This window comes from Eumetopias jubatus, unplaced genomic scaffold, assembly GCF_037043125.1.
Source record: "Eumetopias jubatus isolate StellerSeaLion01/CBP00866 unplaced genomic scaffold, mEumJub1_p1.0 scaffold_8, whole genome shotgun sequence".
NCBI lineage: Eukaryota > Metazoa > Chordata > Mammalia > Carnivora > Otariidae > Eumetopias > Eumetopias jubatus.
The window spans coordinates 81862321-81887738 of record NW_028274814.1 but is presented as its reverse complement, the minus strand read 5'-3'; the positions used below and the strand labels follow the sequence as shown (position 1 = coordinate 81887738).

The 25418-nt window shown below is 50.0% G+C and overlaps 3 protein-coding genes across 8 annotated transcripts; 1 reads left to right on the top strand and 2 right to left on the bottom strand.

Annotated features, from left to right (window-relative positions):
* Positions 1-1565: 1565 nt before the first annotated feature.
* AAAS (aladin WD repeat nucleoporin) lies at positions 1566-14483 on the top strand. Of its 4 annotated transcripts, none has more exons than XM_028125702.2 (16): positions 1566-1837; positions 2499-2626; positions 5764-5819; positions 6131-6222; positions 6420-6466; positions 6707-6805; positions 7131-7274; positions 12163-12283; positions 12622-12746; positions 12943-13003; positions 13144-13234; positions 13437-13530; positions 13615-13682; positions 13813-13894; positions 14013-14097; positions 14230-14483. In XM_028125702.2, the coding sequence occupies exons 1-16, from the start codon at positions 1715-1717 to the stop codon at positions 14452-14454; spliced, it is 1641 nt and encodes a 546-aa protein (XP_027981503.1). In that variant the 5' UTR covers positions 1566-1714; the 3' UTR covers positions 14455-14483. The 4 variants fall into 4 exon arrangements, with proteins under 4 accessions (XP_027981503.1, XP_027981502.1, XP_027981501.1 ...); XM_028125701.2 differs by having other exon boundaries at positions 12877-13003; XM_028125700.2 differs by lacking the exon at positions 1566-1837 and adding an exon at positions 1870-2245 and having other exon boundaries at positions 12877-13003.
* Positions 14484-14754: 271 nt separating this feature from the next.
* MYG1 (MYG1 exonuclease) lies at positions 14755-21503 on the bottom strand. Of its 2 annotated transcripts, XM_028125656.2 has the most exons (7): positions 21239-21502; positions 20970-21082; positions 17962-18121; positions 15681-15833; positions 15421-15543; positions 15127-15308; positions 14755-14975 (listed from the first exon to the last, which is right to left on the bottom strand). In XM_028125656.2, exons 1-7 carry the CDS (start codon positions 21452-21454, stop codon positions 14777-14779), a joined length of 1146 nt encoding a protein of 381 aa, XP_027981457.1. In that variant the 5' UTR covers positions 21455-21502; the 3' UTR covers positions 14755-14776. The 2 variants fall into 2 exon arrangements, with proteins under 2 accessions (XP_027981457.1, XP_027981458.1); XM_028125657.2 differs by lacking the exon at positions 15421-15543 and having other exon boundaries at positions 21239-21503.
* A 136-nt stretch (positions 21504-21639) lies between these two features.
* Positions 21640-25149, bottom strand: PFDN5 (prefoldin subunit 5). Of its 2 annotated transcripts, XM_028125658.2 has the most exons (6): positions 25027-25146; positions 24720-24822; positions 24394-24425; positions 23366-23440; positions 23145-23250; positions 21640-21940 (listed from the first exon to the last, which is right to left on the bottom strand). In XM_028125658.2, the coding sequence occupies exons 1-6, from the start codon at positions 25096-25098 to the stop codon at positions 21864-21866; spliced, it is 465 nt and encodes a 154-aa protein (XP_027981459.1). In that variant the 5' UTR covers positions 25099-25146; the 3' UTR covers positions 21640-21863. The 2 variants fall into 2 exon arrangements, with proteins under 2 accessions (XP_027981459.1, XP_087882231.1); XM_088026105.1 differs by having other exon boundaries at positions 21856-23250; positions 25027-25149.
* Positions 25150-25418: the final 269 nt, after the last annotated feature.

The window sequence follows — 25418 nt, the reverse complement described above, 5'->3', positions numbered from 1 at the left end:
TCCCAAGACCCTGGGATCATGACCTGAGCGGAAGGCAGAGACTTAACTGACTGAGCCACCAGGGCATGCCTCTTCTTCTTTTTTAAAAAATAATTAATTAGTTAGTTAATTAATTGACAGAGAGAGACACAGCGAGAGAGGGAGCACAAGCAGGGGGAGTGGGAGAGGGAGAAGCAGGCCTCCAGCCGAGCATGGAGCCTGATGTGGGGCTCGATCCCAGGACCTCGGGATTACGACCCGAGTAGAAGGCAGACGCTTAACGACTGAGCCACCCAGGTGCCCCTTATTTATTTAATTTTATTTATTTTTTTAAAAGATTTTATTTATTTATTTGACAGAGAGAGACACGGCGAGAGAGGGAACACAAGCAGGGGGTATGGGAGAGGGAGAAGCAGGCTTCTGGCCCAGCAGGGAGCCCGATGTGGGGCTCGATCCCAGGACCTTGGGATCATGACCTGAGCCAAAGGCAGACGCTTAACGACTGAGCAACCCAGGCGCCCCGCCTTATTTATTTATTTATGTTTTAATTTTTTTATTGTTAGGTTAATCACCATACATTACATCATTAGTTCTTGATGCCCTTATTTATTTTTTTAAGTAAACTCTACACCCAACATGTAGAACTGGCCCGAACTCACCACTCTGAGATTAAGAGTCGCAGGCTCCACCGACTGAGCCAGCCAAGCACCCCAATCCCACTTTTATTCTTAAATCAGAATGCTGGTTTTGGTACAACCTCTCTGTGCCTCATTTTCCTCATGCCTTCACCTCATGGGGTTGTTGTAAAGATTATACAAGCACTTGGGGCGCCTGGGTGGCTCAGTTGGTTAAGGGTCTGCCTTGGGCTCAGGTCTTGATCCCAGGGCCCTGGGATGGAGCGCTGTATTCAGCTCCTGGCTCAGAAGGGAGCCTGCTTCTCCCTCTGCCTCTCTGTCTCTCATGAGTAAATAAATAAAATCTTTTAAAAAAAATTATGAAAGCACTTTACTATATAATACGCGCTCAGGAAACGTCACTGTTTTCCAACTCACTCGCCCTCCACCCGTAACCCCGGGGGCCTGAGGTTTTGGCTGGCGCATCCCTCTCCCTCCCAAGGTCTCTCCTGACTTTACTCCTCCCGGAGGCTTTTCTCTCAGCTTTCCAGCCAGCTGCCCGAGAAGGTCCGCATTTTCCTCTGGACGATCCACGGTCCTGGGAGGGTTTAATTAGATACTTCCCTGAATGTGGCTTATTTTGGGCTTTCCGAGCGCTGAGAGGGTGAATGGGAAACTGTGTTGCGGAATTCGGAACTGGGGGGAAAAAAGCAGTCTCACAGAAAACACACACACACTCACACACACCGCCCCCCCCACCCCACTCTGACCCTTAACTGGGGGAAAAAAAGCAGTCTCACAGAAAACACACACACACTCACACACACCGCCCCCCCCACACCCCACTCTGACCCTTAACTAGGGGCTGACCCTGCGGACATGCCGGCGCCGCTCCCCCTCCGGCCGCCAGACGGCGCGCGAGGAAGCTCTGGAAGTCTGTCCCGGGACTGCGCACGCGTTCGTGTTCTGCGTTTCTCTTCTCCTCACTTCCGTTGAATTCTGCACCGCCGTTTGTCCCAGACGGCTGCCCGTACGGATCCGAATCTAGCCCGGGAACTAAGAGAGTTGGGGAAGCGGGATCCGTGAGCTTACCGATTCCACACGTCCTCGGGACCGGCAAGATGTGTTCCCTGGGATTGTTCCCTCCGCCGCCGCCTAGGGGTCAAGTCACCCTCTACGAGCACAATAACGAGTTGGCGACAGGCAATAGTTATGAGAGTCCGCCTCCCGACTTCCGGGGCCAGGTGGCCGGAGCGGGGAGGGAGGGGATCTCCAGGCACGGGGGCGGGGCCCGGGAGAATAGGGGACCTGAGGCCCCGTAGCGGGGCCCGCGGTCGTGGTCCTCACCCTGGTCGACTGGCCCAGACTCGAGACTAGAAGGGCCGGAATGTATTTTAGGGCTGGGATTGGAGGATGAGGGATGTTGAGGAGCTGTGGGGCGGGCCTAGAGGGAATGGAGAGAATGAGGGAGAATTTAGGGGATATGAGGGTGCAGGAGAACTATGGAAAAGTTGAAGACGGTATCTGTGAGAGCTGGGAAGGCACAACCTGGAGTTTGTTTGTTTGTTTCCCCACGGAGTTCCTGGGAAAGAAAAGGGAGAGAAACTGCTGATTTATTGAGCGTTTGCTGTGTAAGAAAGAGACTGAATCAGGTGTGCCTCACAGATGTTCTAAGATCTAATAATCACAGCAACCCTGTGAAATACGCTGGTTTTACAGATAAGGGAGTTAAGTTCTGTTTCTCTTTCCCACAAGAATTAAGTTTATGGGAATGAGAAACAGGTTCCCAGAGCCTCTTACTCTTAGCCCAGCCATGGTTTGGAGATGGCAGGGAGTGCAGCAAAGATCTGGGGAAGAGACTGACTCACTGTCACACCTCTCACACCTCTCACTTCTGGCCTATAGTGGATCAATCTTCCTGTCCTGAACCTGACCAAGGATCCCCTGAAGACCCCTGGGAGGCTGGACCATGGCACAAGAACTGCCTTCATCCATCATCGGGAGCAAGTGTGGAAGAGATGCATCAACATATGGTGAGATGTCGCAAAGGGTCTCCTGGATCATGGTCTGCAGATCCCAGAGAAGATGGGGTCACCATCCCTCTGCCTTGGGCTCCCAAGCTCTCTCTAGCTCAGTGCCGGATATCATTCATCATAACAAATTAGCAGTACTTCTTGGGAAACCTAAGTCGACAGTAGTTCATTTCATCTCCAATGACTTGCCTTGCTTTCTGGTTTAAGTGAGCCTGCTCCCTACCCGCTCTTCATGTCATTACCACTTTCTGAGCCTTTACCCGAAGCTCGGCAAGGTTAGGGATAATGTTGCAGTGAATAGTCTCATATTTAGGTCATTCATTTAGCACATTTAGGAGTGGAGCCATACTGCCTGGGTTCAGGTCCTGGCTGTGCCAGTCTTTAGCTGTGTGATCTTGGGCAAATTACTTAATCACTTGGTCCCTCACTTTCCTCATCTGTAAAATGGGACCGATTTTACAAGGTGTAGTGACGATGAAATGAATTAATGGATGTAAAGCACTTAGAGAACAGTGCCTGGCACATGCATATTAATACTTTCAAGGGTTAGTTATTATCACTGTCATGTGTAGGATAAATTCCTACAAATCTAGTTGGTGGCTTCAAAGGGTAAGTTCATTTGTAATTTTGTGAGCTGCTGCCAAATGGTCCTCCATTGAAATTGTACATATTTACCGTCCCACCAGCAGTGTATGAGAGTGCCCGCTCCCCAACACACGTGCTGTCAGATCGAGATATTTGTTATCACAGTACCATTTAATTTGCATATCTTTGTGTGAGTGAAGTTAAACAGCCATTTATTGTCTGATAAGTCATTCAGTCCCTGATAAGTCATTCTTTCTCACTGCCTACCTCTTTTTTTTTTTTTAAAGATTTTATTTATTTGAGAGAGAGAGAGAATGAGAGAGAGAGAGCACGAGAGGGAAGAGGGTCAGAGGGAGAAGCAGACTCCCCGCTGAGCAGAGAGCCCGATGTGGGACTCGATCCCGGGACTCCAGGATCATGACCTGAGCCGAAGGCAGTCGCTCAACCAACTGAGCCACCCAGGCGCCCCTCTCACTGCCTACCTCTTTAGCTGCTGCTTCCCTGCCTTTTCTGTGCCTCCTCTTTCCGATGTCCCTGAAATGCTGGTGTCCTGGGCTGGACTCGCAACTGAGACTTCATACCTGGGTGTTCCCTTGTATGCCAGACACCCTCAGTTGGCTCTTCTGCAGGCTTTTACACACTCTGTGTATTCAAAGCAGATCTCTTCATTTTCCTTTCCAAACCTGCTTCTACCTTGTGTTTTTCATCTCAAAGAATGGCCTTACCACTCATTCAGGAGCAAGTGATTTTTTTTTTTTTAAGATTTTATTTATTTATTTGACAGAGAGAGAGACGGCGAGAGAGGGAACACAAGCAGGGCGAGTGGGAGAGGGAGAAGCAGGCTTCCCGCTGAGCAGGGAGCGCGATGCGGGGCTCGATCCCAGGACCCTGGGATCATGACCTGAGCCGAAGGCAGACGCCTAACGACTGAGCCACCCGGGCGCCCCAGGAGCAAGGGATTTTTGAGTGTAGGCTCTGAGGCAGACAGGTTGAATCCTGATGCTGCTACGTCCTATGGAGGTCACATTGACAATATCAATCTCTTCATGCCTCTGTTCTCTCATCTAAAAATGCAGATGTTAACAATACCTATTTTGAAGGGCTGTGATAGTGGCTGAGTTAGATAATGCATGCAAAGCATCTAGCCCAGCCTTGGCATACGGTGCGCAGTATCAGCTACTATGATTATTACATAGGTGTTTCGTTTGATACTACTCCTACTAGTGTCTAGTTAGCCCTCAAATTCTGTTCATTCTACTTCTTCAACCTCTCAAATCTATCTGCTTTTCTCCAACCCTGTTGGTTCAGAGCACTTTGGCCTTTTTACCAGATTCCTGAAGTAGCCTCTTAATTCATCTCCTCCTCTCCATTTTTGCACCGTCCCTCTAATTTGTAGCCAGAGTGATCTTTCTAAAATGCCAGTTTGGGGGGGGGGGGTGGTGCCTGAGTGGCTTAGTTGGTTGAGCATCCGACTCTTGGTTTCTGCTCAGGTCGTGAGATGGAGCCCGCTTCAGGCTCCGTGCTCAGTGGAAAGTCTGCTTGAAGGTTCTCTCCTTCTGCCCCTCCCCCAACTGGTGCGCACATATGCCTGTGCTCGCTCGCTCTCTCTCTCAAATAAATAAATCTTTAAAATGCTGGTGTGATCAATTTATACCTCTGCTTAAAATCCTTCCATGTTGGGGCACCTGGCTGGCTCAGTCAGTAGAGCATGACTGTTGATCTCAGGGTCATAAGTTTGAATACATGTTGGGTGTAGAGATTACTTAAAAAAAAAAATCTTTCCATGGCTTTCCATTCACAGGCTTAGGGCAGGCCTTGATCACCTGACCTGCTCACAAAGCCCTGAAAGATTTCTGAGCCTTAGTTGCCTTGTTGGTATGAGCAGAATGCCATTCAGATTAGTGTGATAATTAAATGAAGAATAATATATAAAATGCTTGGCACATACTTGGAACTTATTAAATGTGAATGCTCCTTTTTTTTTTTTTTAAGATTTTATGTTATGTTATTTTATCTTAAGTAGGCCCCATACCCAGCGTGGAGCCCATTGTGGGGCTTGAACTCACGACCCACCTGAGATCAAGACCTGAGCTGAAATCAAGAGTCAGACCCTTAACTGACTGAGCCACCCAGGCACCCCAGAGATTTTATTTTATTTATTTATTTAAAGATTTTATTTATTTACTTGAGAGAGAGAGAAAGTGAGAAGCAGCATGAGAGGGGAGAGGGTCAGAGGGAGAAACAGGCTTCCTGCTGAGCCCAGACCCCGACGTGGGACTCGATCCCAGGACTCCGGAATCATGACCTGAGCCAAAGGCAGTCGCCCAACCGAGCCACCCAGGCGCCCCGCAAAGATTTTATTTTTAAGTGATCTCTACATCCACTGTGGGGCCTGAGCTCACAACCGGAGATTAAGAGACATAGTCCACCTACTATACCCCCCAGGCGCCCCTGAGTGCTTTTATTTTCAGTACCCGTTTACTAAAGAGTGTAACTTGTAGAGGGAGACCAAAGGGAGCAGAGTAATCTGACTCCCAGCTTCCTCTCCTCAGGCGTGATATGGGCCTTTTTGGGGTGCTGAATGAAATTGCGAACTCGGAGGAGGAAGGTGAGTATTTTTCCCTACAGCCTTCTCTCGTTTTGTGGTTGGCATCTCCCCTCCTGTTTTTCCTAACTCATCCCAACACCTCTTGGCCCAGCCCCCTTCCCTTTAGCCCTGTTTTTCCTATCCTAGTTGCCGTGCTGCTGCCATCTTTTCCCCTCTGCCTGTCTCACACACCGCAGAGTGGGTATCTTGAGTATGGGTTGGGCGGGAGGCCCTGGGGAATGCTTGTCCTTCCCTTGCTCGTTCCTTATCCGAGGGTGCCCAGTGACAGCCCTGTGAATGGTTTAATCAGAGCTGCTTCCTCAACCCCACAGTGTTTGAGTGGGTGAAGACGGCGTCCAGCTGGGCCCTGGCACTCTGTCGATGGGCCTCCTCCCTCCATGGGTCCCTGTTCCCCCATCTGTCTGTAAGTTTGGCTTCCTCCCCTGGCCCTCTGGCTGCTCCTCCCTCACTCCTGCCCTCTTCCACTTTCCATCCCTTAGGGTCAGGGTGGGGTGGGAAGAAAGCCTGCAGAGGGTGGGAGTGGTCCAGCTCCCCTGCGGAAAGTTGGGGGGATGAGCTCCCTTTGTCCCAGCGCATCCTCTATCCACTTTGTTCTCATAGCTCAGGAGCGAAGATCTGATTGCTGAATTTGCCCAAGTCACGAACTGGTGAGTGTACAAGCTCTGAGGCTTTTGTGGGAAGGAAGTCCCGAACCTTGGAACTTCTCTGGGGGAGAGGGAAGTCAAGGCAGAGACTCCTCCTACCCCTTTCCTGACTTACCCACATTCTCACTCCCAAAAAAAGAAATAAAAGAAAAAGTGAAAAGCAATAATGCCCTCACGTGAAAGGGAATCTGAGCTTCTGGGCTGGGGGCTGGGTTCAGGCCCTCATGCTCACTCCGGCCCCAGGTCCGGCTGCTGCTTGCGGGTCTTTGCCTGGCACCCCCACACCAACAAGTTTGCAGTGGCCCTGCTAGATGACTCAATCCGGGTGTATAATGCCAACAGGTACGTGGACACCTACTGGGCGGGCTCCGACTGTTTCGTCTCCCTAAGTCAGTCTCCTTTCCTCACCAGCCTTGGTTCCAGGGCTCCTGTAGGTTCCTGGGCCTGGTCCACAGGACCCCTTCCGGAACTAGGGTCAGGGAGCCTCTACAACTAGATGTGTCCTATTTGCACATCTAACCTCTCTCCTACCCTTCTATCCATCCCACAATACCCCTGGGCCTTGGGTGATCAGCTTTCTTCTCTTGCCTTTCCCTCCTCAACTGAACTCTGGTCCCCTGAGCTCTGGTGTCCCTGCTTTGACTCAGTCCCTTAACCTTCCCCACAGCACTATAGTCCCCTCCCTGAAGCACCGGCTGCAGCGAAATGTGGCGGCTCTGGCCTGGAAGCCCCTCAGTGCCTCTGTCTTGGCTGTGGCCTGCCAGACCTGCATTCTCATCTGGACCCTGGACCCCACCTCTCTGTCTACCCGGTGAGTCCCAGTAGCCTCTGTCTTCCCTTGGCCGGAGGCTTGTGGCCGTGTTCGTGGTGGTGGGTGGCCAGGCGGTCTGGAAGTTCTTTATCTTCACAGCACTTCCCAGGGCTGTGGGAGAAGCAGACCTAAGGTCAATGTCGAGCTGCTGAGAAGGCTGTAATCTAGAGAAAGGGACAGAACTAGGAGCCTCTGGAATTGTCGGCAGTGTGTATACATGGATCGTGGAGTAGAAAGACTGACTCTTCCAGAGGACTGTCAGATGTAGGGTTAAAGGCAGTGGGGGAGGGAATTCATATAGACATAAGTTGAAACCAAGGAAATTGGAAAAAGAATCCCCATGAGAGGGCGCCTGGGTGGCTCAGTTGGTTAAGCGACTGCCTTCGGCTCAGGTCATGATCCTGGAGTCCCGGGATCGAGCCCCACGTCGGGCTCCCTGCTCAGCAGGGAGTCTGCTTCTCCCTCTGACCCTCTTCCCTCTTGTGCTCTCTCTCTCTCATTCTCTCTCTCTCAAATAAATAAATAAAATCTTAAAAAAAAAAAAAGAATCCCCATGAGAACTAAGTAAATATAACATCAGAAACTGGTCCTTTAAGTTATGAATAAAGAAGAAAACTTTATGGCCAGCCTTATTAGGGTAAAAGAGAAAATCAAAGTACAGTGTTTTTCAGAATGGGAAAGAAGAGATAACTGCAGATATGGAAGAAAATAGAAGAATTATTATAGAATTTCATGTACAAGTTTAGACCAACACATTGAAAATCTAAAGGAAATACTTGATTCTCTACCAACATCTGTAACCAAAGTGGATTGTGTAAAAGAAATTAAAACTTTTAGAGCTCTACCACTAAAAAAAATGCCACGCATACATGGCTTTATGAGAGGTCTATCTAATTTCAAAGAAAAGATAATCTCCGGGGCGCCTGGGTGGCTCAGATGGTTGAGCGTCTGCCTTCGGCTCAGGTTGTGATCCCCGGGTCCTGGGATCGAGTTCCACATCAGGCTCCCTGCTCCTTGGGAGCCTGCTTCTCCCTCTGCCTCTCTCTCTGTCTCTCATGAATAAATAAATAAAATCTTAAAAAAAAAAAAGATAATCTCCATGTTTTTGTATTTTTTATTTTTTTAAGATTTTATTTATTTGTGAGCGAGAGCGCACACAGGCAGGGGGAGCGGCAGACAGAGGGAGAAACGAGCGGGGTGCGGGGGGGGGGGGGGAGCCTGATGCGGGGCTCGATCCCAGGGACCTGGGATCATGATTTGAGCCAGAGGCAGACGCTTAATCGACTGAGCCACCCAGGTGTCCTTGTTTGTTTTTTAAATTAGGCTCCACGCCCAGCCCATAGTGGGGCTTGAACTCATGACCCTGAGATTACAGTCACATGCTCTACCGACTGAGCCAGCCAGGCTCCCCTCCATGTTATTTGAATTAGACCAGATCACAGAAAAATTGGGAAATTTTTGGAAATCAGGCTTCTGATTTTTTTCTTTTAGTAAACTTTATTTTGGCATAATTTTAGATTTTTTAGAACAGCTGCAAAGATAGTACAGAGAGTTTTGAATATCCATCACCCAGTTTCACCCATTGTTTTTTTAGATTTTTTTTTTTATTTATTCATTTGAGAGAGAGTGAATGAGAGAGAGAGAAATAGCACACAAGTGCATGAACCCAGGGGCAGAGGCAGAGGGAGAAGCAGACTCCCGCTGAGCCTGGAACCTGATGCGGGACTCGATCCCAGGACCCTGGGATCATGACCTGAGCCAAAGGCAGACGCCTAACCAACTGAGCACCCAGGCATCCCTGTTTCACCCATTGTTAACATCTTGTTACCATGTGACATTTGTCAAAACTAAGAAACTGACGTTTATACGTTATTAACTAAACTCAGACTTTCTTCAAATTTCACCAGTTTTTCCACTGATGTCCTCCTTCTGTCCCAGAATCCATCCTGGTTTATTTTTATAAAGCTCTACCCTAAAACCTAAGCCTGACAATAATTAGTATTAGAAAGACAATATTTTAGCATAGATTTAAAACTCCTAAAAACTCTTAAAGAAAATATTAGCAAGTAGAGTCCAAAAGCATATTTAAAAAAAAAATCTTAACCAAGTAGGATTTTTCAGAAATTAGACTGTCCTCAGGAAATCTATTAACATGATTTATTAAATTAGCAAATTAAAGGAGAAAAATGCTTATATCCATAAATGCCCTTAAAAAGCAGACATTCCAGTTGAAAACAAAGTAAAATAGGAATACAAATAGACGACCTAACATATTTACTGAGAAAAAAAAGAGTATTTACTCAGAATCAGTACCTACCATATTAGACAGTGAATATGAAATAGTAAAGGTATTTCTTTCAGTAATGTCAAGATCAAGACAGAGATACATTATCACTGTTATTTTTATTTAAGATTTTATTTTTTTAAGTAATCTTTACACCCAGTGTGGGGCTTGAACTCACAAGCCCGAGATCAAGAGTCGCATGCTCTACCTACTGAGCTAGCCAGGTGCCCCCCATTATTACTGTTATTAATCAACATTATATTTGGAGAGTCTAGTGAGTGCAGTAAGACAAGGAAAAAGGTAAAGTCTTGAAAACAAAGGGAAAATTATTCTTCTTTGCAGATATGATTTCATACGTAGATAAAACAAGCGACTTAGCTAAAAAAACCTATTTGAGCTAATAAGAAATGTAAATGTAGGATGGTGACTGGATCCAGGAAACCAAAAGTGTAATAGTTTCCTTTTATACCTATAATCATCACTGAGAAATTGAAATGGAAAAAATATTCTACTTATAATGTGCAATTACCAAAATCACTGGGAATGAATTGTTAAATTTATTTAATCTACTAGATATCTGGAGAAAGTTGTGGAAGACCATAAAGCAAGAGCTGACTAAATGGAGAGACACACTGTACACCTGGACAGGAATGTGTCATCATAGAAATGTCAGATTAAGTGGACTTGCAGCCAGAATTCTGCTAGATTTGGTTTTTCTGAACTGGGCAAAATGATATTCAGAGTTTTTTTTAAGATTTTATTTATTTATTTGAGAGAGAGAGCATGAGAGGGAGGAGGGTCAGAGGGAGAAGCAGACTCCCCGCCAAGCAGGGAGCCCGATGCGGGACTCGATCCCGGGACTCCAGGATCATGACCTGAGCCGAAAGCAGTCGCTTAACCAACTGAGCCACCCAGGCACCCATATTCAGAGTTTTTATTAAAGAATAAATATGGAAGAGTTGCCAAGAGAAGTTTGAAAAGGAAGAATGTGGAGGGGAGACTTGCCCTACCAAGTATTAAATATCTTATGAAGTTACAGTAATGGGAATTTATTGGCATGAGGATACAGAAACAGATCAGCATAATCGTGTAACATTCAGGAATAGATCTAAGAATATATGAGAATTTAATATATAAGAAATGTGGCTTTTCATTGCAATGAAGTTTAGATTTTTTTTATTTTAGTGTTGGGATGATTGGCTTTCCATTTAGGAAATAATAAAGGTAGTCCCTATTTATTTATTTATTTATTTTTTAAGATTTTATTTATTTATTTGAGAGAGAGAGAATGAGAGATAGAGAGCACGAGAGGGAAGAGGGTCAGAGGGAGAAGCAGACTCCCCACTGAGCGGGGAGCCCGATGCGGGACTCGATCCCGGGACTCTAGGATCATGACCTGAGCCGAAGGCAGTCGCTTAACCAACTGAGCCACCCAGGCGCCCCCTATTTATTTTTTTTAAAGTGCAAGCCTAAGGGCGCCCGGGTGGCTCAGTCGGTTAAGTATCTGCCTTTGGCTCAGGTCATGATCCCAGGGTCCTGGGATCGAGCCCCACATCGGGCTCCCTGCTACATGGGGAGCCTGCTTCTCCCTCTGCCTACCACTCCCCCTGCTTGTGTGCTCACGCTCTCTCTCTCTCTCTCAGAAATAAATAAAATCTTTAAAAAAGAATAAAAACATAAAAGTGCAAGCCTTTTTTACTCCCAAATTCTGAACACATAGTAACATGAGTACCTAAGGGTATAGATACAGAGAATATTTTTTGCAGTGTTGTTTGAAATGATAAAACTCTACAAACAGTTGAAATGTCCATTTGTGGAGGCGTGACTAAATCAGTTCTAGTTTCTCGATTCAGGGGAGTGGAGACAGCGGAGCCACTGAAAAGAATGAGATGGATCTCTGTGAACAGACCTGAAAAGAAAAGTAGGGTTTATTAGATCGGCGATCTAAGACCCCATTGGCACTAGAGGTAGTGACAGTTCGGTGGTAGAGGAGGATGGCATTCATTCAGGTAGTAGCCTGTGCCTGTCAGGCCAGGTACGTGGCTCTGGAGGTACAAGGCAGCTCCCAGCCTATTGGTGGAGGACGACCCCCTGCTGCACCTTTGTCACAAGCAGAAAACCGTGCAGGAGCACAGAGGGAGAGTAATTCTGACAAGGAAAGAGGGAAGGACAGGGTTTGCAGCACAGGATGAGTTCTGGGGAGCAGCAGATAACTCTGGAGAAGAGACTGGAACCTTGAGGTAACATCACAGATGATCGCGGGCCCCAGGCTGGATGGCCCTGCGGGGAGAGGGCTCTGGTCTGGGGCGGAGCGTGACCTCTCCCCGGCTCGGCACCATCTAGCCTCGCTGGCCAGAAGTGTGTGTCTCCCTGAGGCCTACGGTGACAGCTTACTCCCTTTCACTCATTTTCATCTGTGGACCTAATGGTGGTGATTTTGCCCTTTTTTTTTTTTTTTTCCTTTAACTCCCATGACCCTTACTTATTTCCCCTAACGTGGATTTGAGGGACCATTGGGATATGGAAGTTTCGTTAGGAGGTAAGGAAATAGTCATGGGGTGTCCTTGTCTCCTTCTGATTTCATACCCTGCTTCCCCTCCGCAGACCCTCTTCGGGTTGTGCCCAAGTGCTCTCTCACCCTGGACACACACCTGTCACCAGCTTGGCCTGGGCGCCCAGTGGGGGACGGCTGCTCTCAGCTTCACCTGTGGATGCTGCTATCCTGGTGAGTTGGTCCCCCTCCCTTGCTGTCATTTCAGCCCCCCTCAGACTTGAGGCAAGACCATTCTTTGCCTGGGGGTGGAAGATAGCCTATGGGGAGGAGAGAAATAATCGTCCGTTGAGCGTTAAACTTTTCCAGGGAAGGAGCGGTACCATTCAGACTCCTCAGACGTAAAATTCTGCTTGCTGTCACTGCACATAGAAACCTGTTCCCTCCTGTTCTAACAGTCCTTCTCCTGCTTCATCTCCTTTCTGTGTCTTTGTACCTTGAGTAAGGGCAGCCCCTGTGACAGGTTAGGGATGCTGGAGTTTCTTCTCTCACTCCCGACCCCTGTGGCCCAGGTATGGGATGTCTCAACAGAGACCTGTGTTCCCCTTCCCTGGTTTCGGGGAGGCGGGGTTACCAATCTGCTCTGGTCCCCGGATGGCAGCAAAGTCCTGGCTACCACTCCTTCAGCTGTCTTTCGGTGAGTGGGAGGAGGGCAGAGGGAGGGGGAGGGCAAGGATGACCTAGAGAAAGGCACTTGGCTCCTGGAACTTCCGGCCGCAGAACCTTCTGTTCTGTTCCATTCTCTGACCTGGCCCTGGGGCTGGCAGAGGGAGGGCAGTCCAGGTTTTGGAACCTAGAGGTCCTGAGTTGCGACCTGCCTCTCTCCGGCACAGAGTCTGGGAGGCCCAGATGTGGACTTGTGAGAGATGGCCTACTCTGTCAGGGCGGTGTCAGGTGAGAGGGGACTGTGATTCAGAGAGCTGGGGAGGAGGCGGGTCCCAGGTGCCCCAAGCGTGTCTCCCCTCACCCTCTACTGTTCTTCCTGCATTCCCCTCCCGACCGATGTTCCCCTGCCTTTTGCTCCCTGACCCCAGACTGGCTGCTGGAGCCCAGATGGAAACCGACTGCTGTTCACTGTATTGGGGGAACCACTCATTTACTCCTTGTTGTTCCCAGAACGTTGCGGTGAGTCAGGGGAAACAGCTCGGGATGCAGAGTATCTGGGGTAGTCAGAGGGAGGCAGGAACCCTCTGGAAGATGCTACTCTGAAGGATAAAGGGAAGTAAAGCTTGGGAGACTTGAGAGGTGTCGATGCTTACAATGGATGTGAGGCAGAGGACCAGTGAGAGGCCTGCTTCCTGTACCAGAGCCTCCGCCCTTCTTGCAGGGGAGGGGAAGGGGCGCGTTGGAGGTGCCAAGTCAGCCACCATTGTGGCGGATCTGTCTGAGACAACTGTACAAACACCGGATGGAGAGGAAAGGTGAGCTGAATGGCTGAGGGAGGGGCAGTGAAAAGGTGGGCGGGACCATGCTGAGCCCTCCCAAATGACTCTTGTGACTCACAGACTTGGGGGAGAGGCCCACTCCATGGTCTGGGACCCCAGTGGGGAGCGTCTGGCTGTGCTCATGAAAGGTAAGACTTGGGAAGGACTTTGCTCGGCCGTCTTCCCATTAATGGAGGGTGTCCAGGCCCTGGCTGCCGTTCTCTGCCCTGCGCTGGGGTTCTGCCTCCAGCGTGCCTTCCTAGCGCATCCGTTTCTCAGGAAATCCACGGGTCCAGGATGGGAAACCAGTCATCCTCCTTTTTCGCACTCGAAACAGCCCCGTGTTTGAGCTGCTTCCTTGGTAAGTGCCAGGTAGGCCATCAGGTCTGAACCCCCTACCCACCTTCCCACACCCCACACGGAGCCCACATCCTGCTTCACCTCTTGTCTCCAACTGCCTGCTCACCTTCTCCCCCTAGCGGCATTATCCAGGGGGAGCCGGGGGCCCAGGCGCAGCTCATCACTTTCCATCCATCCTTCAACAAAGGGGCTCTGCTCAGTGTGGTGAGTCGGCCAGGCTGCTGGGCTTTTGGGGAGCAGGGTGGAGGAACTGAGGGCTGTGGCTGCTGCGTGGCCCTGCCATGTGGCCTTCTTTGGGCCTAGGCTCTGAATGATTTTTCTTGTCCCTCTCTGCAGTGCTGGTCCACAGGCCGAATTGCCCACATCCCTCTGTACTTTGTTAATGCCCAGTTTCCACGTTTTAGCCCAGTGCTTGGCCGGACCCAGGAGCCCCCAGCTGGGGGTGGAGGCTCTACTCATGATCTGCCCCTCTTTACCGAGACATCCCCAACCTCTGCCCCATGGGACCCTCTCCCAGGGCCACCCCCTGCCTGGTCCCACTCCCCTCACTCGCACTTCTAATAATAAAAAATTCCCTTTGTTGTTTTCTATTCCATTATGAGACTTTCTTTTTTCAGGGAGTTGCACTGGGGTCTAGTGAAGAAAAAAAATAGTGGACTTTGGGTTAAGATGGCTGTGTTACTTTTTATGAATTTGGCCAACTTATTTAACCCTAGGAACTGGGTGGTTCTCAGGTGATTTGGAAAGCAGAGCTGAGAAAAGACCTACCATAGGCTTTGGTATATAATAGACATTTCACTTTTCCCAAGTTTCAGGCAAGTTCCCAAAATGGTGCAGAGTAATAATGTGGCAAGGACTTGATCAGTGTGTGATACATGACATTTTATTGGACTAGGGAATTTGTGGGAGGCTTAGGTACCGGGTGCTGGGCCAGGGTGACACGGGCCATGCTCAAGGCACCCTCTCTGGTGTGGTGCCCACCAATGAAGCCGCTGGTGTGGACAAAGATGCAGCCAGGAATCCCACTGACCTGGTCCAGGGCCTCGTCCCGAAGACCCCGCCATGGCTCTGGCAGGGGCAGCCTACAAGTAGACAGAAAGAGGAAGTCAGTGGGAGCAAGTGGAGGCCTTGAGGAGCAGAGAGAGGAAGCACAGAAGAGGCCAAGGTTAGTGGCCCCTCTGATAGGGCTGAAACAGGCCTGAAGGTCCGCAGGGGGGTCCTCTGGGGCCTTACCGGCTCTGGAATGAATGGGGCTCCTTGGGCACACACTGTACCCGCCACTGTCCGGCCTGGTCAGTGTAGATAACAAAGGCGATGGTCCCTGGTGGGGACAGCCCAGATTCCAGGTGGTAGAGGTGCTCCTTCCAGGGGCATCCACCGTTTGCCAGTTCTATTATCTCCCCACTTGGGTCCACCTGAAAGGGAGGCTGCGCTGGGAGACGAGGGTGGAAGCAGGAGCCCCTTCGGCCAGCAGCCTGCCAACAGTCACTAAGCCACGAGCCACAGTGCCGCCTCCTGGGCCTGTACCTGGAACCGCTGGGCCAGGGCCGCTTCCACCAAGCCCCGGGCCGGCAGCCAGCTGTGCCGGTAGAAGTCTAGTCTCTGCAGGAACTCCTCTCGGACTAGGTCCATTGCACGCTGGAACCCGGCCTGGGGATCGGAGGAATCAGAACCGCGGTGCTGGCCCCAACTTTTGACTCTGCTAGGATTGGAGGAGGCAACCACTCTCGTCCTCCCCCAAAGTGCTTACCAGGCCTCCTGGTCTCTTCCTTTGGGGCTCTCCTTACCTCGGTGTCTTGGTTGGGCTGGTTCCAGGCAGGATTCAGTCGGGCAACCCGGGCGCTCAGTGTGGTAGTCAGCACGTATCTAGGCTCTCCCTCTTCCCACTGGGAGATCCCATTGTCCACCGCGTCCACCTCCTCCACGAAGTTCTCGTACATCTAAGGTGGCAGCAGGAGTCAGTGCTCTTGGGGGTTCCTACCATTTGCATCACGTTTTACAGATTTCACTCATTTAATCTCCACAACAGCCCCCTGAGGGTGTCAACATTCACTGGATGAAGAAAGGGGGAACTGGGGAGTTCAGCGGCTTCAGGTCAGATCTAATCGTGCTGGGGCTGGAATTCAGATCACCTGACTTGTAATCCAGTGTTCCCTCCAGTACCGCACAAAGCCTGAGTCAGGGCCAGCATGGCTGAGGAGGGGGCTGCTGACTTCAGAATAAGGAAGGTCTCAAGTTCCCATGAGGGGCTCTGGGAGTGGATCCTGGTGGCTGAGATAGGGTAAATCTCCAGGTGGGCTGAGTAGGCTATTCAGTGACCTGGTAACTGAGGTACATGGGGGCCTGGCCAAACACGAGTCAGGTGGGAGAACAGTGCTGGACGAGACAAGGGAGCTGGGATGTGGTCCCAGGGAAGCCCGTGACGCGTCACGTGGTGGGAACAGGTACTGCATTCCCTGAGGCCAAAGAGAGGGGAGGATAGTGCCGCCAAGAGTCTGGGGGCAGGGACACCTGCGTGGTTCAGTTGGTTGGGCGTCTGCCTTTGGCTCAGGTCATGACCCCGGGGTCCTGGGATCGAGTCCTGCATTGGGCTCCTGGCTCCATGGGGAACCTGCTTCTGCCTGCCGCTCCCCCTGCTTGTGCGTGCACAAACTCTGACAAATAAAATCTTTAAAAAAAAAAAAAAGTCTGGGGGTAGAAACAACATGGGATATGAATGCTTACAGCAAAATTGCTCTGCAAATAGGCTTACAACATCAACATGTCCGTGGTATGCGGCAAAGTGCTCCCCTTGGGGAGAGCTGAAAAAGAACCTCCCTTATGCCCAGCCTCTCTTGCTCTGGACCCCAACCTGATGCTCAACTAAAACTTGGTATAATCTACTTCAATTGCTCAGAAGCCCCTCAGCAGGGGGCATGGGTGGCTCAGTTGGTTAAGCGTCTACCATCAGCTCAGGTCATGATCCCAGGGTCTTGGGATCAAGCCACACAGGCTCCTTGCTCAGCCCCCCCCCGACTTGTGCACGCTTTCTCTTTTATTCTCTCTCAAATAAATAAAATCTTTTTTTTAAACAATGATCAAATTTTATTTTATTTTTTTAACGATTTTATTTATTTGAGAGAGAGAATGAGATAGAGAGAGAGAGCATGAGAGGGGGGAGGGTCCAAGGGAGAAGCAGACTCCCTGCTGAGCAGGGAGTCCGATGCGGGACTCGATCCCGGGACTCCAGGATCATGACCTGAGCCAAAGGCAGTCGCTTAACCAACTGAGCCACTCAGGCGCCCTCAAATAAATAAAATCTTAAAAAAAATTAGAAGAGAAGCCCCTCAGCAGAAGGGAAAATGGCCTCAGGCAGTCTAAAAACCTTAGTATTCCCAAAGCTCCAACGCAACCATTCCTATTTCTTCACTTCTTTGGATTGTACTAATGCTATGTCACAGGGGGCAGATAATAGGCAAACTAAGACAGAACCGAACTCAGTGGCTTCTGCAAAAACCAGAGTTGATGGAATCTGCAGCTTGACTCGTGAATGTCACAGGCATGGGGGGTCAAGCAGGTGTCCTCAGAATCACTGACAGGTGTACCCCCATTCCTTCCCCGTAGCAGGAACGTGCTGAGCTGCTCGCAGGGGATGCTGGTGGAACCTGAAGATATTTTCATAATCCAACCCCTCCCAGCTGAATGTCCCAATTCGTGTCCCAGATACGCTTCCCTCCACCTTCAGGGCAGCCAGAACCTCCAAGCCATGTGCTTCCCAACACAAGCAGCCTCCTCTATTACCAAGTTGTTGAACAATTTTTTATGTGTGTCAGGTCAAGAAAAAGACCAAGAAACACTGCTTTATGGTTTTCAAAGCCCTTCCCCGAACACTACCTCACCCGCCTCTCACAACCACCCCAGGATGGACGTGAGAGAGATGAGCCATCCCCTGTGAGAAGATGAGCCTGACTGGGGGAGAAGGTGCTGAGCCGACTACAGGCCAGGAGTCCTGAGGCCCAGTCCTGCGTGAGTGCCATTCCCAATTGGTGGAGACACACTTATGGGTCATCTCTGTCCTTCGGTCCCCACCTTGTCATAGATGGTGCCCAGCATGCTGTCCTCTTCACTGATGCCCAGCAACTGGGCCAGCAGCTTGTGCCCGAAGTGCAGATAGATGAGTCCCGCACTGCTCAGCTTGGTCTGCCATGGCTTCCCAGGAGACAGGGAGCTCATGGTCTCTGTGAAAGATCTGAGGAGCACAGGGAGGTAGGGCTGAGGCAGAGCTGCCCCAGTTAGCCCACAGCATGTGCCTGCATGTGCAGGCATGAGGGGGTGGAGGCTGGAGAACACTCAGGAGGTGGGAGGGGGGGTGCCCAGCTGTGGGGCTTTAGCTTTTCCTTGGGGTTCAACATGGACCTCAGCTTGGAGTCTCCATTCATGCTTTCATTTGACAATGGTTAATTCAATGCTTACTACATGCCAGGCTTTGTGTTTTAGACACCAGGGATAAAAAAAAAAAAAAAAAAAAAAAACCTAAGACCAGGGCGCCTGGGTGGCTCAGTTGGTAAAATGTCTGCCTTGGGCTCAGGTCATGATCCCAGGGTCCTGGGATCGAGTCCCGCATTGGGCCCCCGGCTCAGCGGGGAGCCTGCTTCTCCCTCTGCCTGCCGCTCCCCCTGCTTGTGCTCTCCCTCTGACAAATAAAAACAAAACACCAAAAAAAAAAACTTAAAAAACAACAACAAAAAACCCAACAAAACTAAAACCCTAAGACAACGTCCCTGCCTTCAAGTTCATCTACTACAGGCAGAGAAGCCCACAAACAACCAAGCGAATGCTCTACTTAGGTTATAAACAAGGGAAAGGGGGGAGGAAAGACTTCAGGTCATTCTTAAAAGAGGAATTAGGTGTTCGCCAGCCAGACACAAAGGTCAAGGAGAAAAGGTACTCCAGGTACAGATGGAACAACATCTCTTACAACGGCTAACACAGGTCTCTACATGGAACTGCAAGAAAGGCAGCTCGGGTATGAGGAGTGGCAAAAAAATAAAGCTAGAGGGGTAAGCAAGGGCCAGATCATGGCAGGCCTCGTCCACCATAGTTTGGATTTTGGACGTTATCTGTCGGTAGTGGGGAGCCACTGAGAGATTTTCAGCGGACAAGTTCATGTGAGAGCACTGTGCCAGCCAGCATGCAGAACAAATGCAAGGTCACCTTGCAGTGGTGCAGGGGAGTGAGGAAAGCAGAAATCTGAATTCTCAGTGGCACAGAGAATAGGGAAATGGTATGACAGTTCTTAGGGAAGTAGAAAACTACTGCTGTAATTTCTAATACCAGTCTGTCAGAATCAGCTAGAGAGCTTATTTTTTGCTTTAGTGTTTTTTATTATGGAGCAAATACAAAAATATTTATAAAATGTTCACAAAGTAAAAAGATTAATACATAGTAAGCCCCAGATAGAAGTCCAAAAAGAAGCTAAACGAAATTGTTGATGGAAACAGACATATGTGCTAAACTACACAGTAGAACAGAGAATTAAGGACACCGCTTGCTTCCGGGGAGGCAGGGGACTCGGAGAGGGAAGAAGTACTGGGGCGCAGACGCCAAGGTAATGGTGCTCTTCTAGTTCTCAGGTTGGGAGATTGGTCCATGGGTGCTTGTTACGTGTGTTATAGTCCGAAAGTGTTAAATACATCCTTTTATGTATCAAATACTGCACAGTTAAAAAATATATATATAAAATCATTAGAAAAAAGGAATTACTCAATATTGTCAAGTACTACAAAGAGGTCCGTTAAGGTGAGACCCTCCACCAGCAACCTGAGTTCGGTGTTGAGGGGCCCTTTCCACGAGCATTTCCAGTGGAGAGATTGGGAGAGGGCCAGCCGAATGAATGAACGGAACGAACTGGAAGGGATGTGGAATCAGGGTCAGCTCTTTCACTGATGAGAGGCTGAGAAGGGAGGGTAAGAGATGAGGCTATAAATAGCAGGAGGGTTCCCCCACCACATCATTTATGGATGTAATATGTACACTTAAAAAAAAAAAAAAGAGGGAAAGGGAGAAAAATACTTAGAGAGAATTTAAATAAAATACCCTCATACTCTGTCAGAGATCCCCACTTTAAGCAGTGTGGGGTATATGAGGGAGGGTTTGTTTTTTTATTTACTCTTGACTTCCAAATGGAGACGCTCGGGCAGAATTTTAGGCTGGGGGAGGGGGTGCCTGGGCAGCTCAGTGGGTTAAGTGCCTGCCTTCGGCTCAGGTCATGATCCCAGGGTCCTGGGATGGAGCCCCGAGTCGAGCCTGCTTCTCCCTTTTCCTCTGCTCCTCCAACTGCTCATGCTCTCACTCTCAAATAAAGAAATAAAATTTTAAAGAAGAAACAAACACTGGGGGAGAACGGTGGTGTGAGCCCCCAGAGGAGAAAGTAATAGATCACAAAAGGGGCAAACAGAAGGGAACGATGTTTCCTGAACTGGAAAGAGGGAGCTGAGGATGCTTGGGAATGGGAATCTGAGGATGTGCATGCAGGAAAGGCTCAATTTCCTTTGAAAAGGAGGCGGCAGGGTCACTCACTGAGGGAGTCTGATGAGGTAGGGGCCTGAGGAGAGACGAAGGGGACTGAAATGGTACCACGGATAATGGGCCAGCCTTGGAGAAGAAAGATTTCCCAATGTAAGAGTATAAATTAAGTAGAGGACCACATACATCTGAGCTGTCACCACCACCGCTGCCATGTGGGCCCAGCAGTCTGAAGTGGGGCAGCAAGGGCACATGAAAGGACCAATCTGAGCTGGGGTATTAACTGGGGTGAGGATGGTGCTAGTGGGAGAAAATCCTGACTGAGCCAAGGAAGGCGGCCAGCGGGGAGGGGCGTGAGGACCGCCTGGAAGCCAGCGAGGCCCAAGGCCAGGGGGACGGACGCAGAGCGGGGGGCGAGCCGGCAGGCTGTAGTCCCGCGGCACTCAGGAGCTGGCTTTCCAGGATGAGGCGGTTCCCTTCGCTGGCACGGACAACCGCAGTGGATGGCTGCCTTGGGGCACAGAACAAAGCTGAAGTCGAGGAAGCTAAAGAAATGCTATCTGGGCACTCACCTCTGGTGATGGTCATATCGGTGTCTCTGAGGGTCGTACTCGCCACCCACATCTACCACGATGTCACAAGAAGCCAGTTTTTCGGGGTCCCGGGTCCGCACAATCTCCGCATCCTGCAGCGGACACAGGAGGTGAGGTGGCGGCCAGGGTCGCGCTGATAGAGAATGAATGTTAGGTTTCCAGGGGAGCGGGTAAGGAGGGGGTGCTCGGGCACAGCCCGCCCGGGGGGGGCCCGTAGATGCCCCGGGGTCAGTTTCCGCGGATCGTACCCGGTACTCGGGCAGGAGGCGCAGCAGTGCGCACGCCAGGGCCTCATCGCAGTGGAAAGTGCCGTTGTGCGTGCCGATTCGGGGTGGCGCCATGAGGCTGCCGCGGGGTCGCTTGGGCGGCGGGACGGACTCCAGGCTGAGCACACGCGGCCGGGGCCGCGAGGCTCGCGGCGGCCGCAGCAGACGTAGGAGACCGCGCGGGAAGCGGCAGCCCATGCAACCTCCCCGGTGGGGCGGTGGGTCGTCGACCCGGAAGAGGAAGCGCACGCGCAGTTCCATTTCCGCCGGGCGGCCGTTTCCACGGCAACCGACCCGCAGAAAGCGGCGTCTCGCAGGATTTCTCCCGGACTCCTCCAAAGGCCCAGGGTGGAGCCTCGGAGATAAGCACTGCATCCCCCACTAACTGAGCAGGCCCTGGGGAGGGGCACAGCATCTCCATCACCGCCCTCCCATGTCATCACCAGTCCTTTGCTTCATGCAAGAAAAGACCAACATTCTGCCCAGCTGGCACATTTATTAGCATTAAACACAAGATCGTTCTCTTCCTGGACCCCAGGAAGCCACGCCCACAAAGTCCCAAGCTCCTGAAGCAAGAGTCCCTCTGCCCCAGATCTGAAACAAGCTCTCAGGCCTTGGCAGTAGCCTGAGCTGCCCCGAGGGCTGTGAGCTGCTGAATCTTCTGGCTCATCATCTCCATGACAGCTGTGGGAAAAAAGAAGAGTCAGATCCTGGTCTGGAGCTTGAGGGGAGAACCCAGAGTTCAGGAAACGTGAGGAAAAAAATTTAAAGACAGGCAGACAACCAAGTACAGTTAATAAAACTTTTAACACAGTGAGGGGCGCCTGGGTGCTGGTGTCGGTTAAGCGTGGGACTCTTGGTTTCGGCTCAGATCGTGATCTCAGGGTCTTGAGAGGGAGCTCCACTTGCGGCTCCTAGCTCAGCATGGAGTGGCCTTGAGAGTCTCTCCCCGCTCTTACTGCCACCCTGCTCGCGCACTCTCTCAAATAATTAAAAACAAAACAAAAAAACCCCAAAACTTTTAACACTGATCCACTGTGGGATACATTTACATGCACACACAAATTTACAGTCTACAATGTGTCAGTAAATATATGATAACCACTGAGACATAAAAATGAACAAAATAACATTATTAAATGAGTCAAACCTAACTGTGGATAAGATTTTCACCTTTAGAACAGTGATTCTCAATCCTGACTGTGTAACAGAAATACCTGGGGAGTTTTTAAAAAAACACTGACCCCCAAGGGGTGCCTGGGTGGCTCAGTCGTTAAACGTCTGCCTTCGGCTCAGGTCATGATCCCAGGGTCCTGGGATCGAGCCCCGCATGGGGCTCTCTGCTCAGCAGGAAGCCTGCTGCTCCCTCTCCCACTCCCCCTGCTTGTGTTCCCTCTCTCGCTGTCTCTCTGTCAAATAAATAAATAAAATCTTAAAAACAAAACAAAACAAAACAAAAAACACTGACCCCTGAGAGTCCCCCCACCCCCAGGTTGATTTAACTGGTTTGGCTTGGACTCAGGCTTCCTCTTTAAACTTCCTGGGTTATTCTCATGCGTAGCCAGGGTTGCAATGGCTAGTACTTAGTTTGGGTTGTATTTCTTTCCTGTGTGTTCATTTACAGGTATCATCTCCCCCATTCCATCCCCATTAAATAGAACACCCTGAGAACAAAGATGATTTCCTTCCTCTAAATTTCTCAAGCACCCAACCCAGCAATCTACAAATAGTGGGTATGTAATGCACAGAATCTAGAGACTACATCTAGACACCAAAGAGAAAGACATGGTTTTAATCTAGCAAAGGGGACACCCCCAGTTCATACTGGAATCCATGCCCTTTACCATGGAAGTAGAAAGGGTGAAGAGGTGCCCCAGGCCAACCTTACCCTGTTTCATGGCATGCTTCTCCTGCAGAGCTGGCTGGATTTTCTCCATTTGCTTGGTAAGGAAGTCTATCTTCCTCTTGAAAAAGTCCTTGGCATCCTCAGCTGTCTGCAAGGTCAGAGGTGAATGAAGGGCTAAGAGGAGACCCTGTGCTGCACTCTAGGTCTTCCCCTAAACTTCTTTCCCTGCTCAGAAGGGCATCCACGTGGTTACTTCCACTCACCTTTTCTACATAGTAGCCTGTTCCCACATCGATGAGTACATGTTCCACATCATGTAGCTTCCCAGGGACATACATCTGAGAAGCAAGGATTAAGGGAAAACTAGCCCAGCAGGAGTGTCATGATTCCCTGTCAGCCAGCCTGCTTGGCCTTCTTTTCTAAAAAGCTACAAGCCACAAGGACTGAAGAATCTGGAGGCCTTAGAACTGTACCTGTACACTCCAATGGGAAGGGACAGAGAAGTCGGTTCCTTATGGAGAAAATGGCATATGCTAGAACACTCTCTTGCCCTGATCCCATCTCCCATCCTACAAGCAGTCCTTACAGTTTTTTCCACTAGCCCCCCAAGAAGGACTAGATACAATGATATTTTCCTACCGCTGGAGAGTAGTAAAGTGAAAAGCCGGCTTCACTTTCCACCAACAGCCCCAGTCATGAAATCACTAGCTAATTCCTGGTGGATTTAATGCTCACTATTTAGCCAACCCCTACTACACTACTTCTGTATTTCTTTTTCAGCCTGTCAGTTCTCAGACTACAGCTTACAGATGCCCTACTGTCATAACTTAACTCATTCAAGTAAAACACTGAACGGGTAGCCACAATCCAGGTTTCTTGGTAACAACAGTTTAGAAATAAGAGCCACAGTTAAGCCAAAACTGAGGGTTCATAAACACAGCCAACCCCCTTGTTTCTACATCCTGTTATTCTTCCATCGTTTATCTCTTCTAAGTTATTAGTGAAAGTCTAAATCCACCTTTTTTGTTTTCCTATTAGAGGCTATTCTCAAACAGCAAAGGGAAATAATCACACCTCAATTCTACATATGCCTTGGTGCTCACAAGGCATCAGCTGGATGTTGGCCCCAGGTTAAGTAGGAGAGGTACAAAGAATGCATAATAAGAGCTTTCTCAGAATCATGGGGACTCTCTGGAGTAATCAAAACTAATCCTTTTTTTTTTTTTTTTTTCAGGCGAGGGGTGAAAGAGAAAAGGAGAGAGCAGGGTAGCAGTTTCTGTGGAAAGGATACAGAACTCGTCAGTGGGACGAGTAATTCTTTCCCTGTGAAAGCAATTAAGACAAACATCTGGGGAAAGTTAAGACGTTAAAGGGAGTCCCAAGATGGCAGAGAGAATAAGAAAGATCTTAAGAAAAGGATGGAAACAGGGACAACAGCAGAGGAATGTCCTGTACATTTCAACTCTAGATAGGCAACACGAAAGGGCTCCTGTAGCGGTATACAATACGTAAAGGATTGCTTTCTCATCTCAGGTAAGGACGACGGGATTAGAAGGCGGGACGAGAGTAGCCGGCTCACCACATCCCCCAGGTTGCCTTCACGCGCCTACCCCATACCCTCGTTGTTCTTGTTCAGCACGTTCAGACAGTCCTTGGCTTCCACATACTTGGTCTGTACCACCTTGAGCTGGGCAATGGACGTGGACAGGAACTCCACTTCCTACAGAGGACGGGAAATAGGGTCATTGTGGGGGGTTGGAGAGAGAGGGGGCACTGCCGGAGAGGGGGGCGATCCTGGGATGGGGTGGGGGTTTCCCAGGGGAAGGGAAGCCTCCCAAAGAGGGGAGGAATGGGGGACGAGGGAGGACGCGTGGGCAGGAGGCATGTGAAGCGGGAATGGGGTGTCTCTGCCGCCGGTCCCCACCTGGTCCAGCTGGTTCTTGAGCATTTCTAGCTGCGGCAGGTTCAGCTCGGTGATGTTAACTGACTGCGCCATGTTGGGACGGAGGACTAACGGAGCGGAAGCCGGCTCGACCTGCAACGGTCTAGCCGCCCGCTGCGCATCTCGATGGCTGCGCCAGGAGGCCTCGCTGCGCCGGACGTCTCTATGATCCTTCGTCGGGGAAGGGAAGGGCAGGCTGGAGCCTTTCGGAGACTTAGGTTGGTTTGGCGAAAGCTGCGCGTTGTTTTCACAAAACCTCCCACGCCTACCGTAGTAAAGTTGGAGCAAACAGGACTACTTCCCTCAGGGAGCTTAAAAATCTTAAAATACCCGGTTCATAACCACAACATTGCGAAGTAATGTATGCTACTCCA